Raw genomic sequence first — 15,413 nt, forward strand, 5'->3', positions numbered from 1 at the left:
TTGGAATACTGCAATTAAGGAGGCCACACAAAGGGACATTTCCCTTAAAGAGTAACTACCTTTATCACACTAAACCATGTAGATTTAGGAACCTGGACACTGTTTGGAAGGACGCTGTTGTCAATGTTAGACTCTGAGGTCTCTGATTTGTGTGCAGGCGGATTACACATTCTTTGTTTAGAAATGTCAATACCTCTCAGTCCAGTCAGACTTTGGCCAAAGGCCATTCTGACTTTTAAGGGTAGTTAGTGGCTGAGCGCAGATTCCAACCCGAGCAGCCTGGTTCCAGAGTCCTTGCTCACCACCTCTACACCCTACTGCTTTGTCAGTAGAAGCACACTCAAGTTCTTTTCTTGTGCTGAAGAGGTTTATTAGAAAAATGTAAATGTAAATGTTTCTAGGATCGAATTCCTTAAACCTGTCTTCATCTTCCTTGCCTTAAAAAAAAAAAAAAAAAAGATAGGAGTGCCTGCGTGGCTCAGTCAGTTAAGTGTCTGACTCTTGGTTTTGGATCAGGTCATGATTTCAGGGTCATGAGCTCAAGCCCCACATCCAGCTTGCGTTCAGTGAGGAATCGGCTTGAGATTCTCTCTCCCTCTCCTTCTGCCCCTCCCCGCTCATACTCTCTCTTAAATAAATAAATCTTTTTTTTTTAAGATTTTATTTATTTATTCATGAGAGACACAGAGAGGGGCAGAGACCTAGGCAGAGGGAGAAGCAGGCTTCCTGCAGGGAGTCCAATGCGGGACTTGATCCCAGGATCCTGGGATCACGCCCTGAGCCAAAGGCAGACACTCAAACGCTGAGCCACCCAGGCATCCCTCAAATAAATAAATCTTTAAAAATAAATAAATTTTGAAAAACCAAAGATAGTTTTAAAACAGTAAGATAGAATGACAATGATTATGAAGTATTACAGACTGTAGTTTGGGATTTTAACAAATCAATATATGCTTATCTTAGATAATATATGCTTATCTTAGAAATGTGTAAAGATAACCACTAGTAAAACAAACAATGCATAACCTTCAAACCAATAAACAGATGAATCTGTTAAGGTTCTTAGTTGCAAACAACAGCAAACAACTCTGGCCAACTCTAGCAGAAAAGGAGTTTATTGAAAAGCTCTTGGCAGCTCAGAACATCAACAGGAAGGCCGGAAAACCTGGCAGAGAAACTGGGCAGAAACCAGGGGAGGCTGGTGGCAGAAGGCCCAGGAACAGTCCTGATGGGACACTGCTGTGAGCACTGTGGTCCTGGACACGTCTGCCCCTGCTGTCATGGGTCTTAGTATCACCTGCTCTGGACAGGAGTCTCATGTCGGATCATCCAGCTGCCTGAGTACAAGTCATGGGCCACACGGTGACGTAAGTGGTGGAAAGTGACTGGAAGCCTTTCAGCTTCTGTAGTGGGGGGCTGGGCTTGGTCTCCAATGAGAGTCACACACTGAGGGATTTCTCCCCGCCACACACACACACACACACACACACACACACACACCCTGCGAATGGAGTGCAAATGCCAGAGGGCCCCCCCGGAAAGGCAACTCCTCTCTACATGGAAAACCTGGGAAAGAAAACTTGGTAGATCCATTAGAAGGGAGCATGGGGAAGAGAGGAAGACTCTAAGCGTACAAGATGAGGTTGAAATAGGTGGCAAGTGCTGTGTCCTTTATGTTTTCTGAGTAGATACTTAACAGAAGGAAGGGTGGACAAATGCAGCTTTGTTTGTCGAGACTAATCTTGGGACTCAAATTCGCAGAGAAAATAAACCTTTTTTCTGAGAAGGATGATTCCAGTATGTTCACCATGGCTCTCAGAAGAGATACTAGCCAAGAAGGTTGCGTGTGATGGACCGCGGGACGTAGGACCCATCAGGAAGGAGGCGAGGATGGCTTGGGGGAAAGCAGAGCAGTCAGGAATAAGGAAGGCTGGATGAAATCGAAAAATGTATCATCGGGGTAGCAGAGCAGGAAGGAGGCAGTCATGGTCAAGAGTTCACACTTCCTGAAATGGAAAAATTCTTGGAACTCCTGGGAGTGAGGATGTAACCAAGGGGCCCAGCACTGGGGTGGAGGAGAGGTCTCCAGGACTGCAGGAAGGATCAGGAGCTGAAACCAGGGAGGCAGAGGCACATCCTTGTGGCCTTCGATGCCACCCTAGAGAATGCCAAGACTAGAACAGATGAGAAGTGCAGAGAGCCCCCATTCTTCTCCTGGCTTGGGAGTAGCACTGGGCGCTCATGGGAATGCCGCCCCCACCCTGACCGGTGCTGCAGGGGACTCTGCTTCCCCATCCAGAAGAGGGGGATCCTGCTGGCTGGCCTTTCTGCCTCCATCCCTTTTTCTCCAGGGCTGAGCCCAGAGCTACCGTTTCCATCTTCCATGGCAACTGGTGACCCATGACAAATGGGACCTACCCACCAACATGCTGCAGAGGCACTTGAGAGACAGGCATCCACTCCACACTGAGGGGAGCCACACCTTCTGACAGCTCCTGTCCCCACTTTCCCAGTCAGCCCGGTGCTCCTGGGCACCCAGCGGGCCTCTCCTAGATGCACACTGACCCGAGCTCCTCAGGCCCCTAAGTCATCTCTGACAGTCTCTGGGAACAACTGCAGCCTGGAGTCGGGGATCTAAGTGTCCCCCACCCCCACCGCCTCACCACCCCTGGGCTCCGGGGACCCACTGCAGGGGCCGCTTGCTGCACTGCTTCTTTTCACAAGTCCCCATCTGAATTATGGTAAAATACATAGCATGAGACATCCTTGTAACCACATAAGAGTATTATAGTTCAGCATGAAGTACATTCACACTCTTGTGCAACCAGTCTCCAGAATTTTTTCATCTGGCAAAACAAACTCTATACCCATTGAACAACTCCCCATGTCTCCCTCCCACCAGCCCCAGCAAGGGTGGATTTTAACTATTTTAAATTGTTTTCATTTTTGCTTATTTGCACTTTCCAAGTTTTCTTCAAAGAGCATTTGCTATTTTTACAATTGAATTTGAACACTCCAGAACATTATGTGCAACCCTGTACAATCTCTGCACTTCACGGGCAGGGGACCCGGGTCCTGAGCTAGGAAGGGTCTGCAGGCAAGGGGGACCCAGACGACAGACCCGCTGCCTCCTCCACCCGGGGCACCCTCAGCACCCCACCAAAGGGACCAGGGGTCCTTTCACAGGAGTCTCCTCTCGGAAGGGGGACAGCGTTCGCGGACTTGCAGCAGGTCAAGTTCCGGCCACTGAGTGGATCCTGACCACTGCCCCTCAGCCCCCCATTTGGGATGGGACTCTGTTTTCAGGACACAAGGGACTGGTCGCTGTCTCTTCTCACCTCACTGAGCCCCAAACAAAACTGTCCTCACAGGGTCACTCCTTGCCCTTGGTTGGCTCGTGTCTCTTGTCTCTGGAACCCTCTGGTCAGCCAGGCCCTGGGTTCTGCTCACCTCAGGGCCCCAAACCAGCTCACAGGGAGGCAAGGACAGAGCCGAGCAGGGGTCTCCGCTCACTCGCCAGACCTCAGTCGGTGTCAAGCAAAGAACATGCCCGGAGTGGCTTTCAGTGCAGGGGCTGGGGGAGACACAGAGGTCAGGGACAGAGCAGGAGTCGCGGGGTGGTGAGGAAGTAGAGGGTAATTTCTGCCTTTGTTGATCTAAGGTTTTCTGACAGTTTTGCTACAAGCACTGACTGATGCATATGCTCAGAAGACCACAGGTAAGGTGCCAAAGTGTGACACCGTAGAATGTCAGGGCCTCTTATTTTTCAGACCAGGGACCAAGGCTTGCGAAGGTGATGCCACGCTGCAAGGTGGTAGCAGCAGGGCTGAGACTGGAACCAGGTCCCCCGGATCCCTGGCACCCCTGTGGCCCAGCCACTCCACCAGGTGGAGATCCAGAGCAGAATGTGCTGACTGCGTGAGGGCCACAGAGGGTCAGGTTGACAGGGGTCCCCAAGTACAGGCCAAGAGCTGGAGAGTGCCAGAATGGGCCAGAACCTGCAGGATCTCAACGAGAAATGGGAAGGAACGGTGGGGCCCCACAAAAACATTTCAGAAACTAGGGGTGGGGTGGGGGAGACCCCAGATGGAGGCTTGCTCTGCCACTTAACTAGCTGCCTTGGTTCTGGAGAAGAAGGACTTTACCTGCAGGCCCACGGCTCTGGGGGGCAGAGAGCAGGCTTGTATCCCTTCCAAAAACTTGGATGGGGGCAGGAGTCACTGAGGTGCTGGTCAGAGTTTATAGGCCGAAGTGGGGATGGGACACAAAGGGGGACAGTTTGAGAAGACATCCCAGCGGAGGAGGGTGAGTACCCCTTCCAGAACCGCATGTGGCACTCTGGTCTCTCTTGCTGAAGCTGCTTCCAGGCTCCACTCAGAAGGGGTCAGTCTCCTGCAGCCCCTCTCGGCCACCATTCTCCAACAGAGGCTGGGCCCTGGTGCCCGGGGAGCCCAGGTCACACAGGGTGCTGCCCATGGTCACCCTGCTGAGGCTTGAGCTGTGGCGGGGCCTGTGGTAGCGGCACTGAGTCCCCAAGCACAGGGTTTCCTGGAAAGTCTCCCTGAAGCGGCTTGACATGACGTTGTAGAGCACGGGGTTAATGGCCGAGCTGAGGTAGAAGAAGACGCCGGAGATAACGTGCACGTACTGGAAGGCCAGGTGCAGGCCTTCGGTCCAGTGGGACACAAAGCTCCACATGAGGCGGTCAATGTGGAAGGGGGCCCAGCAGATTCCAAACACCACGACCAGCACAACTGTGGGGGCACAGAAGGGAGACTTGTGTGCCTGCCAGACTGCCTTCCCTGGGCTTCACGGTAGTCTGGTCATTCTCACCTTGCCACCCACGCCCACTGTCCATCTGGAAGGTTCTGGAAGTTTGCCCACCCTAGCCTCAGCACACCCTTCAGGAAGGCTGGTCTCACCACTGTCACTGCCTGGGCAGTGGGCCCCTGCCCTACTCCCAGCCACAGTCAACTGGACCGGGTGTGGGCGCGTGAGCCAAGCTGGCCCAGTCTGGCTCTCCCATCACAAGAGTCTGGAACTAGGTGACTCTTAGCTAAGACATCACCCAGCTTCCCAGAGCTTCCCTTCAGCTGTAGTGTCAACCAGTCATGCCTGTCATCGGGCTTGCCTTGATTTTTGTTTCTTATCTCTTGTGTTTGCTTCTCCAACTGCCTATCTTCCCCTGCCGTGCCTTCCCCACCACACCCCAGCACGGTTTTCCCTCATCATCTGGGATTTCCATCAGGATGTTGCTTACAACATCCCTAGCCCACATCCCCAGCCCATGGCCCTCTGAAAGTGAAGCTGGGGGGAAGGAGGGAGGGAGGGAGAGAAGGCCAGAGCCCCAGGCCAGCAAGCCAGGCACCATCCCTGAAGGAACCACCCCAGCTTCCCAGGGTGAGGGCCATCCCAGCTGAGCAGACTTGGTACCTGCAGGGCAAAGGAGTAGGAGGCAGAGGCAGAGGGGGCAGGGGGTCTGTAGGGCAGGCTTCACAGGGCAGAGCTGAAAGGCAAGCTTGGAACTCTGGGGTCAGTCCACTTTAGGGAGCTGCACAAGTGGCCTTGGCTTTGGGACACTTACTGGGGCACAAGAAGAATGGGTCTCTTTCTGGGAATAGGGCAGTCCCCAGTGAGCTGGCTATAATCCCATGGCTTTGACCAAGGTCTCACTACCTCTGTCTTGCCCTGTCTCAGTCCATCTACCTGATTCAGGCCTTGCGAGGGTGGGTCAGGTTGAGGAGGAAATCGTGAATTGGCTTTGTGTCATTTAGTCTGGCTTCCTCAGAGCCTCTGATTTTGAAAAAGGGCCGGATCTAGAGAAGAGTAAGACCCAGAGCCTCCACCCAGCTGGCCTGCCCCCATCCACACCTCTGCCCTGACTCTCCTGTGCTCTGCACACTGACCCTCACAAACACACCTCCTGATGAGCCTCTTTTAGACAACAGTCATCCCCGCGGTCCTCGAGGACCCACAGGTACTACATGGAGGAAACCTATCATCTTGCCCTTCCAACACCTTGCTCGCCTTCTCTGGGGAACTCTGCTCCCCCCAGATCCCAGCACGTGAGTCTACGTGTGGGGGCTACAGACCTCGGCATCCTGCCACTCTGGCCTGGGAGCAGGCCATGACCTAAGCCTGTCAATCAGAATTCTTACCTGGGACGTTTCAACAGCCATTAAGAGAAGAGGGCCATTCCTCAAGAAAGAGGAACTCTGTGCCCATGGCTATGCTTCCCAGGCTGCCCTTGGCCTCGGAGCAAAGAGATGTTTAGGAGCAAAGATGAGAGACCTGTAGGGTCCAGCTCCCACGAACAGCTCTGCCCTCCCAGAAGCCAGCCACATGCCCTTGCCCAGTCTGTGAGTTTGATTCCACGAGCCAATGCCAGCTGCATGGGTGAGCCACCCTCTGCCACCATCTGCACAGGCCTCCAAGCTTAGAATGACCCTGGGCTTAGTTTAATGACTATTGCTCTCTGGACAGTCATAATGATCTTTGAACAGGGGACCCCAAATTTGCATTTTGCCTCAGCCCCCACAAATTATGTGGCCCATACTGCCATTTATCTTTGATACGAGTCTCTCAGAGAGTAATCACACACGTGCGTGCACACACACAGGGCGGGGGGAGGGGGGTAACTCCAGACCTCACACTCAGCCTCCATCGGAAACCCAGACCCTCAGCCCCCAGGTCCGGGAAGCTCTAGCCTCACCCCCCAGGGTCTGGCCCCGCCTCTCTTCCCGGTAGCAGCACTTACACAGCATCTTGGTCACCTGTGTCCGCCCCCGATCCTGCGAGCCCGGAAATCTGCAGCTGTCGCGCGACCCGGCCCTGCCCCTGGCCTCCGGCCTGAGCACCAGTAATCGCTCCCGCCGCAGCCGCAGCCCGATGAGCAGGTACAGCACGCTGATGGTGGCCATGGGCAGGCAGAAGAAGAACAGGGTGGTGATCTGCACGACCAGGTTGTAGAGGGCCCGGGGGTGGACCAGGGTGCACACAGCCGAGTGGGGCACCGGGCCCCGGCAGGGCACTTCCAGCTGCTGGAGGCCGTGCAGGCTGGTGTTAGGCAGAGAACAAAGTACAGCGAGGCCCCAGATGGCTCCGAGGACACGGCGCACGTGCACCCGAGTCATCATGGACCTGGCCTGCAGCGGGTGCACCACAGCCACATAGCGCTCCACGCTCAGGGCCGTGACGTTGAGCACCGAGGCCAGGCACACCGTCTCGAAGAGCAGCGTGCGGAAGTAGCAGCCCCCCGCGCCCAGCAGGAAGGGGTAGTTGCGCCACATCTCATAGAGCTCCAGGGGCAGGCCCACGAGCAGCACCAGCAGGTCCGACACCGCCAGGCTGAAGAGGTAGTAGTTGGTGGGGGTGCGCATGGCCTTGTGGCGCAGGATGACCGCGCAGGTCAGCCCGTTGCCCACGGCGCCCACCACGAAGATCAGCAGGTACGTGATGCAGATGGGCACGAACAGCTCTGTCTGCTGGGGCCCCAGGTACTTGATTCTCAGTTCCTCGTCGGTGAGGTTTAAGTCCTCGGGGTCAGAAAGCCCCAACGCCCGACTGCCATTGCAGGGCACCAGGCTCCCCGCGTCCCGTGGGGACGTGTCTCCGGGGAGGATGGAGCAATTGAAGCAGAGAGGAGCCTGTGGAACAGAACAGAGACGCCCAGAAAAGTCACTCGGAAATCCCTGGGGATCCAGGAGACCGAAGGGGCCAGCGACACTAACATGATTTTTTTTTTTTAAGATTTTATTTATTCATGAAAGAGAGGGAGAGGCAGAGACACAGGCAGAGGGAGAGACAGGCTCCATGCAGGGAGCCCGACGTGGGACTGATCCCGGGGCCTCCAGGATCATGTCCTGGGTCAAAGGCAGGCGCTAAACCGCTGAGCCACCCAGGGATCCCGATAAACATGATTTCATGTCCTGCTAAGAAATAAAAGAAACCACGACACCTGGGTGGCTCAGTGGTTGAGCATCTGCCTTCGGCTCAGGGAGTGATCCGGGGTCTAGGGATCGAGTCCCTCATCCGGCTCCCAGCAAGAAGCCTGCTTCTCCATGTCTCTGCCTCTGTATGTCTTTCATGAATAAATAAATAAAATAAATAAAATCTTTAAAAAATGGGCAGCCCGGGTGGTCCACAAAGCTTACCTCATGATTTCTGTGAAGATTAAATGAGAGAACACATATAAAGTTCTCAGGGTGTGCCTGCCACAATTCAGGTGTGCAATATCAATGCATAGTAACATTATCCTTACTTCCCACGTGGCAGGGAAGAGCAGTCCAAGGGAAGGGTGCTTAGCTGGCTCAGTCAGTAGAGCACCCAACTAACTCTTGGTCTTGGGGTTATGAGTTCAAGACCCATATTGGGTGTGAAGATTACTTAAAAATAAAATCTCAGCGGTTTAGCACCTGCCTTCCGCCCAGGGCGTGATCCTGGAGTCCTGGGATTGAGTCCCACAACGGGCTCCCTGCATGGAGCCTGCTTCTCCCTCAGCCTGTGTCTTTGCCCCCCCCCCTTCTCTCATGAATAAATAAATAAAATCTTTTTTTAAAAAAATAAAAGTAAAATATTAAGGGAGCATGGGTGGCTCAGTCTTTAATCTACCTACTGTTGATTTTGGCTTTGGTCATAATCTCAGAGTCTTGAGATCAAGCCTTATTTCAGGCTCCTCGATCAGTGGGGAGTCTACTTAGTATTCTCTCTCTCCCTCTCAAATAAATAAATTAATTAATTAATTTAAAAAAAATAAAATAACAGGGCACCTGGGTGGCTCAGTGGTGGAGCATCTGCCTTTGGCTTAGGTCCTGATCCCGGGGTCCTGGGATCGAGTCCTGCATCAGGCTCCCCAGAGGAAGCTTGCTTCTCCCTCTGCCTGTGTCTGCCTCTCTCTCTGTATCTCTCATGAATAAATAAATAAAATCTTTTTTAAAAAAATAAAAAGAAAATAACATAAAATCTTTAAAAACAAACAACAGTCCGAGGGAGATGGGGCAGGGACTGAAACAATATTTGGCAGGGCAGGTGGTTTGGTGGGACAGGCCAGGATCTGGGGACCGTCCTCCTTAGCCCTCTGGCCAAGCCCCCCCACCCCCCCCACCCCCACCCCAACCCCTGTCCTCGGAGCAACTGCGGGTTTTCAGGCTCGGTTCCTGGACCCGCTCACTGTTCCTTCAGCTCCACTGCCTCTTCTCAGTAGGGGCTTGGCGCCCGTTGCCTGTGCAGCCACCCTTCAGCTTTCTTTCTGGGTCCTTTTCTCTCCCAGACCCCAAGAATTCTTAATCCTGAATATCTTTCTCCTCCCCAGCACCTCCACCCCGAGGTCTCCCCCAGCCTCCTTGCCGGTCCCACACCTGATCCCCGCATTCTGGGCCTGGAGGGGCATTTTCACCCCCGACTCCCAGGCTGCGGGGCCGCGGGGATGAGGCGGGGATGAGCCGGGGATGCTCCAGGGACTCCTGCGCCCCGGGAAGGGTGGCAGCGCCCGCGTCCCGCAAAAAGCCAGAAGTAACCCGGCGGCTGCGAGGCCCCCGAGAGGTGGGGCGCCTGGACGGGACCCCCGGCCCCCCCGCCCCGCGCCCCCCGCCCGCGCCCCGCCGGCCGCGGCGCCCGTGGCCCTACCATGCGCTCCGCCGAGACCGACGACCAGACGCGGCGCCGGGAGCCGGCCGACTGGCGGACAGACGGTGCCGGCCCCCAAGTAGCCCGCGCCGACGCCCCGCCCGCCGGTGGCCCCGCTGCCCCGAAAGGGACCGCCACCAGGGGGCGGGGCTCGCGCCGCAGCCGGGCCCCAGACGCCGCCGCGGGCCGCACGCGCGCTCCGAGAGAGCGCCCCTCTCCAAGCCGCCCTCCGGGACGGGACGCTCCGGGAGCACCACTGGGGGATCCTCACCACAGCCCATTTACACAGGAGAAGACTGAGCCCCCGAAAGATGGAGTGCGCGCGACAGGTGTGGCTCCCGCGCCCAGCTCCCACCCGGGGCTCGGGGGGCTGCCTTTCAGCCTACCTCCTTATTATGGGGCCTCTCCAGCCCCCGCCTCCTCCTGTCCCGTATTTCAGACGCACCTCAAAGTTCACGTGTCCCAAAGGGTCTCATCCCCCTCCTAGGCTTGGGAGGTCTCCTCTCCCTCCCTCGGCCCCAAGTCCCAGGCCAGCAGTTCCCGCCCCCTCCCATCGTCCTTCCCAGGACTGCCAGGGAAGCTCCACTCTCCCCCCAGTCTGTCCCCCAGGGCCCAGTCTTCCTCCTGAACCCCCAGAGACATCGTTCCTCTACTGGAAAACCCTCCCAGGGACACCCCCACACACACACTTCCTTCTGAAAAAGAACACACCAAAGTCTAGCCTGGCTGGACCCCCATGCACCACTTGCCTTCCTGGCTCCCCCTCACTATATTCTTCACCCCCAAATGCCCTCCCTCTCATCCATTCAAGTGTTCTTCCATCTGGTGCACCCCAGGGTAGGATGCTCTCCAGGGAAGGAGGGACTGTAGGGAAGAGTCTTGATTGCAGGGATCCCAGCCTCCTCCTGCTCCCTGAAACTCTACACAGTAAAGCCAAGCAGGAAGCCCCTTCCCTGCCCCACCCCCTCCTCCAAACAGCTCCTTAGCTGGAAGTTACTTAACAGGAACTTTCTAGGGAGCCTAGACACATGGATCTTACAGGCCAAAATGTTGGCTCCTGGGCCTCTTCCCAGAGTCCAATTCGATAAGTCTGGGCCAGGCCCAGCAACCCCCATTTTTGACAAATACCCTCCAGGGAGCCCCAAGCCCCAGAAGCATACTTTGACGAGCACTGGGAGGGGTTAGGTACAAAGCCTTAGCACCCAGGAAGGTGGCTGGTCAGCAGTGTGGATAGGAGGAGATCAGCCCCACCGTGCCTCAGTTCTGCTTCCTGTAGCATGTGTAACCATGAGTGCCTTGAGGTTGCCCAGCGAAGATTTAGCACCGGGTTGGCGTGCAGCCAGCACTCAATAAAGGCTACGTAATGACAACTGGAAGTGTGACTTTGTTCCCCCCAAATTTCCCTACAGCCTCCATCCCCACCCATGAGTCACTGTCTGGCCTTGGGGACTGGGAGTCGTACCCTCTCAGAGCCTCCACCGGGCCTGCCTTCCCAGGAACTCCACATGTAAACACAAGCCCAGGCACAGGGAGAGGTTGTGAGCAGTGCAGGGGCAGATGGTCCACATGTCCTTGGGGAAAAGGATTCTGGGACTTCCCTGAGAATTAAGTCCTCAACTCCAGATGACTGAACCTTCAAGGTCTGGGCTGCTATCATAGCATACAGCAGAGGAACAATGAGGGGTAGGTGGCCCCCCTGAGAAAGAGTTCACCATGGGGTCACAGGCAGCATTTAGCAGAAGCATTGCTGACACCTGCCCCCATCCGTGGGTCACACTCACATATACACGCACCACTATGCACACACTTGGAGCATCCTGAGACCCACTGGGGAACCCTTGGAGGTGCTCGGGGGCCCAAGAAAGAAGGGGGAAGAGGAGACCCATTTCTTTTTTTTTTTTTAATTTTTATTTTTATTTATGATAGTCACACAGAGAGAGAGAGAGAGAGGCAAAGACATAGGCAGAGGGAGAAGCAGTCTCCATGCACCGGGAGCCCGATGTGGGATTCGATCCCAGGTCTTCAGGATCGCGCCCTGGGCCAAAGGCAGGCGCTAAACCGCTGCGCCACCCAGGGATCCCAGAAGACCCATTTCTGCCTTAAAGAGGCAGAATGGCTCCACCAATCAGGAACTCTTACAGCTGGGTGCACCATTCACAGCATTAACAACAATCAGAGACCGTGGCAAGCTAAATAAAGGATAGTCCCCCAAAAAGAGAGGTGCTGTGGCTATCAAGGCTGGGCTGTCCCTGCACTATTCAGAGGGCCCTGGGTGCCCCAGGTTGAGCTCAAGACCACCATGGTGGCATGTCCCATCAGAACCCGAGGACATCCTGCTGCCTCTCTGCTCTATCCCGAGCAAGTATCTCCAGGACATAGTTACTGGGGATGCCTGCAGGGTGAAGCCTGTAACAAATGCCTCAGGTTTCCTGGGTATATAATTCAGTCTCCTGAACCTGGCTGCTGCCCAGACCCGGGTGTTAAGGCCCCAACTCTCCACAACAGCACATCTGCCAAGGGAGGGCGTCTGGGGCCCACAGAGCCACTTGGGAGACCTCTCAGGTCCTGGGGTCTGTGCAGGGCTCATGAGCCTGAAGTATGTGATTGGCCCCATAGCCCTTCCTCACCTGCTGATTCCTGAGAGCCCCAGAAGGGCAGCTGCCCTGAGCCAGGTCTTCACCAGCACCACCCGAGCAGCTCCTGGAACATTCACTGTTCACCTAGAAGCCCCCACCCCACCCTGTCACCCTGCTCAACTGCCTATAGAGACCAGACAAGGAGGATGAGATGAGTCTGGGGACACAGAGGCATTGGATGGGAGGGAGGAACTGCTCTGTAGCTTAGGCAATGGGGACAGCCCAAGACCCACCAGTAATCAGGCTCAGCAAACATGGAGAGCTGGGTACAGCAAACATCTGGAGGAGAGAGAGTTGCCATGCTGACCTAGGAACCTCCCCAAGTCAGGCACTGCTCACCTGGCTCTGCTTGGCTGGACCCGGGCCAGGGCATGGCCAGGAGAGAGAAGAGAAAAGGCCTGAGCCCCTCCAGAGTACGGATTGCACTCCACCCAGTAAACTATGCAGCTTGTGTGTGCCCATCCACACTCCCCCAGCCCCCAAGCCTGGATCTGTTCATAGAGACCAGCACACTCCCAAGGAAAAGGCAAAGGAAGGCAAGGGAAAGTGAGGCCTGGACGAGAATTCTTGCTCATACTACCACAAGCTGGCTGTGTGGCCGTAGATGAGTCACTTTGCACTCCAAACCCCGGGTCTGTAAAACAGCAAGAACAGACCTGTCACTCAGGATGCTGTGAGGATTAAGTGAGATAATGTGGGTTTAAAACACCTAGGGGGATCACTGGGTGGCGCAGCGGTTTGGTGCCTGCCTTTGGTCCAGGGCGCGATCCTGGATAGCCGGGATCGAATCCCACGTCGGGCTCCCGGTGCATGGAACCTGCTTCTCCCTCTGCCTGTGTCTCTGCCTCTCTCTCTCTCTCTCACTGTGTGCCTATCATAAATAAATAAAAGTTTAAAAAAATAAAATAAAATAAATAAAACACCTAGGTTGACACACTCAAGAAATGGTACCTGTAACTATGCTTGGAATTCTCTGGAAGATACTAGAAAGCTGGCAGGAGTCAAGGCTGGGGTGGAAGCTGAAGGACAGAAGAGCTTTCTCAGCAGGGCTTGGAAGGGCAAGGTCCCCCAACAACCTGGGGCAGGAGAGCTGCGCTCCAGTGAGAAGAAGGAACACACAAACTTGTGGGGAGACTGGCCACAGTGCAGGAGGCCCAGGCCTTATAGCTGGACCTTGGGGACCAGCGGCCAAGGAGTCCTCGGCCCCTCCAGCCCATGGAGAGGGCCACGTGGGACTAATAGTTGGCCCCTTGCTGAGGGCCATGCAGCCTGGTTCCAAACCACCCAGTCTCTCGGGCAGGGCTGGGTGCAGAGTCAGCCACCTCCTCCCCCCCCAGCCCCCCCATGGCTTGCTGGTACCCCAGGCCCCAAACTCCACTTGTGGCCAAAGGGAGGACAGGCTGAGGTCACACATCGAGAGGGTCAGAAAATGCTTGCGTCTCTCTTGCCCTGAGTCTGTGTCCCTCGGGGTGGGGCTCGATGTTACTGGTGCTCCTGGTATCTGTGGGTCCACGCGGCCTTCCCAGTTAACAAACACAGTCAGAGGCATCAGAGAGGCCCCTCTTGGGATCTTGCCTTTTATGAATGCTCCCAGTTAGCTCAGAACCAAACCCCCCGTCCTCCTGCCAGTGACGGGTGTCAGAGGGCTTGGGGACCCGTTGGTCCACAGCACTTTGCTGTGTTTGCCTTAGCGTTTTTGTCTTTCCTCTGAGTTTTTAATATCAGCATAATTTGAGAATCAGTTGCAGACCTAATGCCCCTTTACCACTAAATACTTCAGTTGTGGCTTAGGTGCAGTATTTCATTGAATATCGTTAATTCCACTTGCCATCCGCAATGGTGTCAAGGGATGGGTGTAAAGGGAGCAGCCAACCTGGAAGGAGTAATGTCTTTTCACTTAACACATCTGATCACAGAAAGCAGACAACAACAACAAAAAAAAAAAAAAAAAGAAAGAAAGAAAAGAAAAGAAAAGAAAGAAAAGAAAAGAAGAAAAGAAAAGAAAAGAAAAGAAAAGAAAAGAAAAGAAAAGAAAAGAAAAGAAAAGAAAAGAAAAGAAAAGAAAGCAGACAATGTTTAGTTGGTCTGGTTGCTGTTTTACATCTTGTTGAGGTTATTGCTGTTCCCAAGGCAGACTGTTTCCACAGCCAACACATGCAAAAGCAGTAAGCATTCGAAGTGCTAGTAAACAGAGGCTCAGAGTTCCAAAGGAAATAACACCAAATGGCAGAAAATAAATGACGAAACGTGCAGGTAGTGCCCGAGCAGATGGAATGAATGTCTTTTCATCAGGAGGTAAGTGGAAAATATTGGGCCTATCAACCAGCGACCATTAGACGTGCAGAAAGGGACAGAACATGGGGACGCTGAGAGTGTGTGCTGGAGGGTGGGCATCGGTGTGGGCACAACTGGCCCAAAGTAAGGAGAAGGCAGGAGTTTGAGCGCTTGAAGGCAGAGAGGCGGGAGATGCCACTGCTGAAACTGGTTGTCAGCAGAGGATCTCGGTTTGCAAATGTCAAAACCGGCTCTGGCTAATATCGGCAGAATTTCCTGAAGACTGTCAGGTAGCTGGAGGGCCAGGGAGGCTGTGTGGCTGGCCCCACTACCCAGACATGTAGCCCAAAGGCCGGGTGGTGTGGGTCTGCACCTGCTGGATGCAGGGTCCCTGGCTGGGACCACATCCCAACTTCTGTAGCGCACTTGCCTAGACTCCCTGCCCTGGGTGAGCAAGACTCGACAGGCCATGCAGTTGGATCCTACCGTGGCGTTCTCACTGCTCGGGACAGGTGAGCCTTCAGGACTTCTGGAGAGGAGGAAGGCAGATTCCCACTCGCTGGCTCATCCACAGCCCCTGGCAGACAGCCCGAGTGCTAAGCCGCCAAAACAAAGCACACCTATCCCTGTCACTCAGGGTTCAAGGCCTCTTCAAATGCACCAGCATCATAGAAAGGGCACACTGAGGCCTGGCTTGGGGGTGGGGGTGGGGGTCCCAACAGGCTCACTAAACATTTTTGGGAAAAGATGCCCAGGAGATAACATATCTGCAGGGAAGATGAGAGATTCCAGATTTTTAAATTTGGAGAGACCAGCTCGCACTTGTACTCAGAGGCACCACATCCAGGAACTGGAAGTTTAAAACTTCCCTGATCTATT

At 54.7% G+C, this 15,413-nt stretch overlaps 1 protein-coding gene across 1 annotated transcript; it reads right to left on the reverse strand.

The window, feature by feature from the left end:
* Nucleotides 1-440: 440 nt before the first annotated feature.
* Nucleotides 441-9,698, reverse strand: NMUR1 (neuromedin U receptor 1). The gene is made up of 3 exons (XM_077869210.1): nt 9,625-9,698; nt 6,758-7,646; nt 441-4,754 (listed from the first exon to the last, which is right to left on the reverse strand). The coding sequence occupies exons 1-3, from the start codon at nt 9,625-9,627 to the stop codon at nt 4,375-4,377; spliced, it is 1,272 nt and encodes a 423-aa protein (XP_077725336.1). The 5' UTR covers nt 9,628-9,698; the 3' UTR covers nt 441-4,374.
* Between the last annotated feature and the right edge of the window lie 5,715 nt (nt 9,699-15,413).

This window comes from Canis aureus, chromosome 24 (assembly GCF_053574225.1).
Source record: "Canis aureus isolate CA01 chromosome 24, VMU_Caureus_v.1.0, whole genome shotgun sequence".
NCBI lineage: Eukaryota > Metazoa > Chordata > Mammalia > Carnivora > Canidae > Canis > Canis aureus.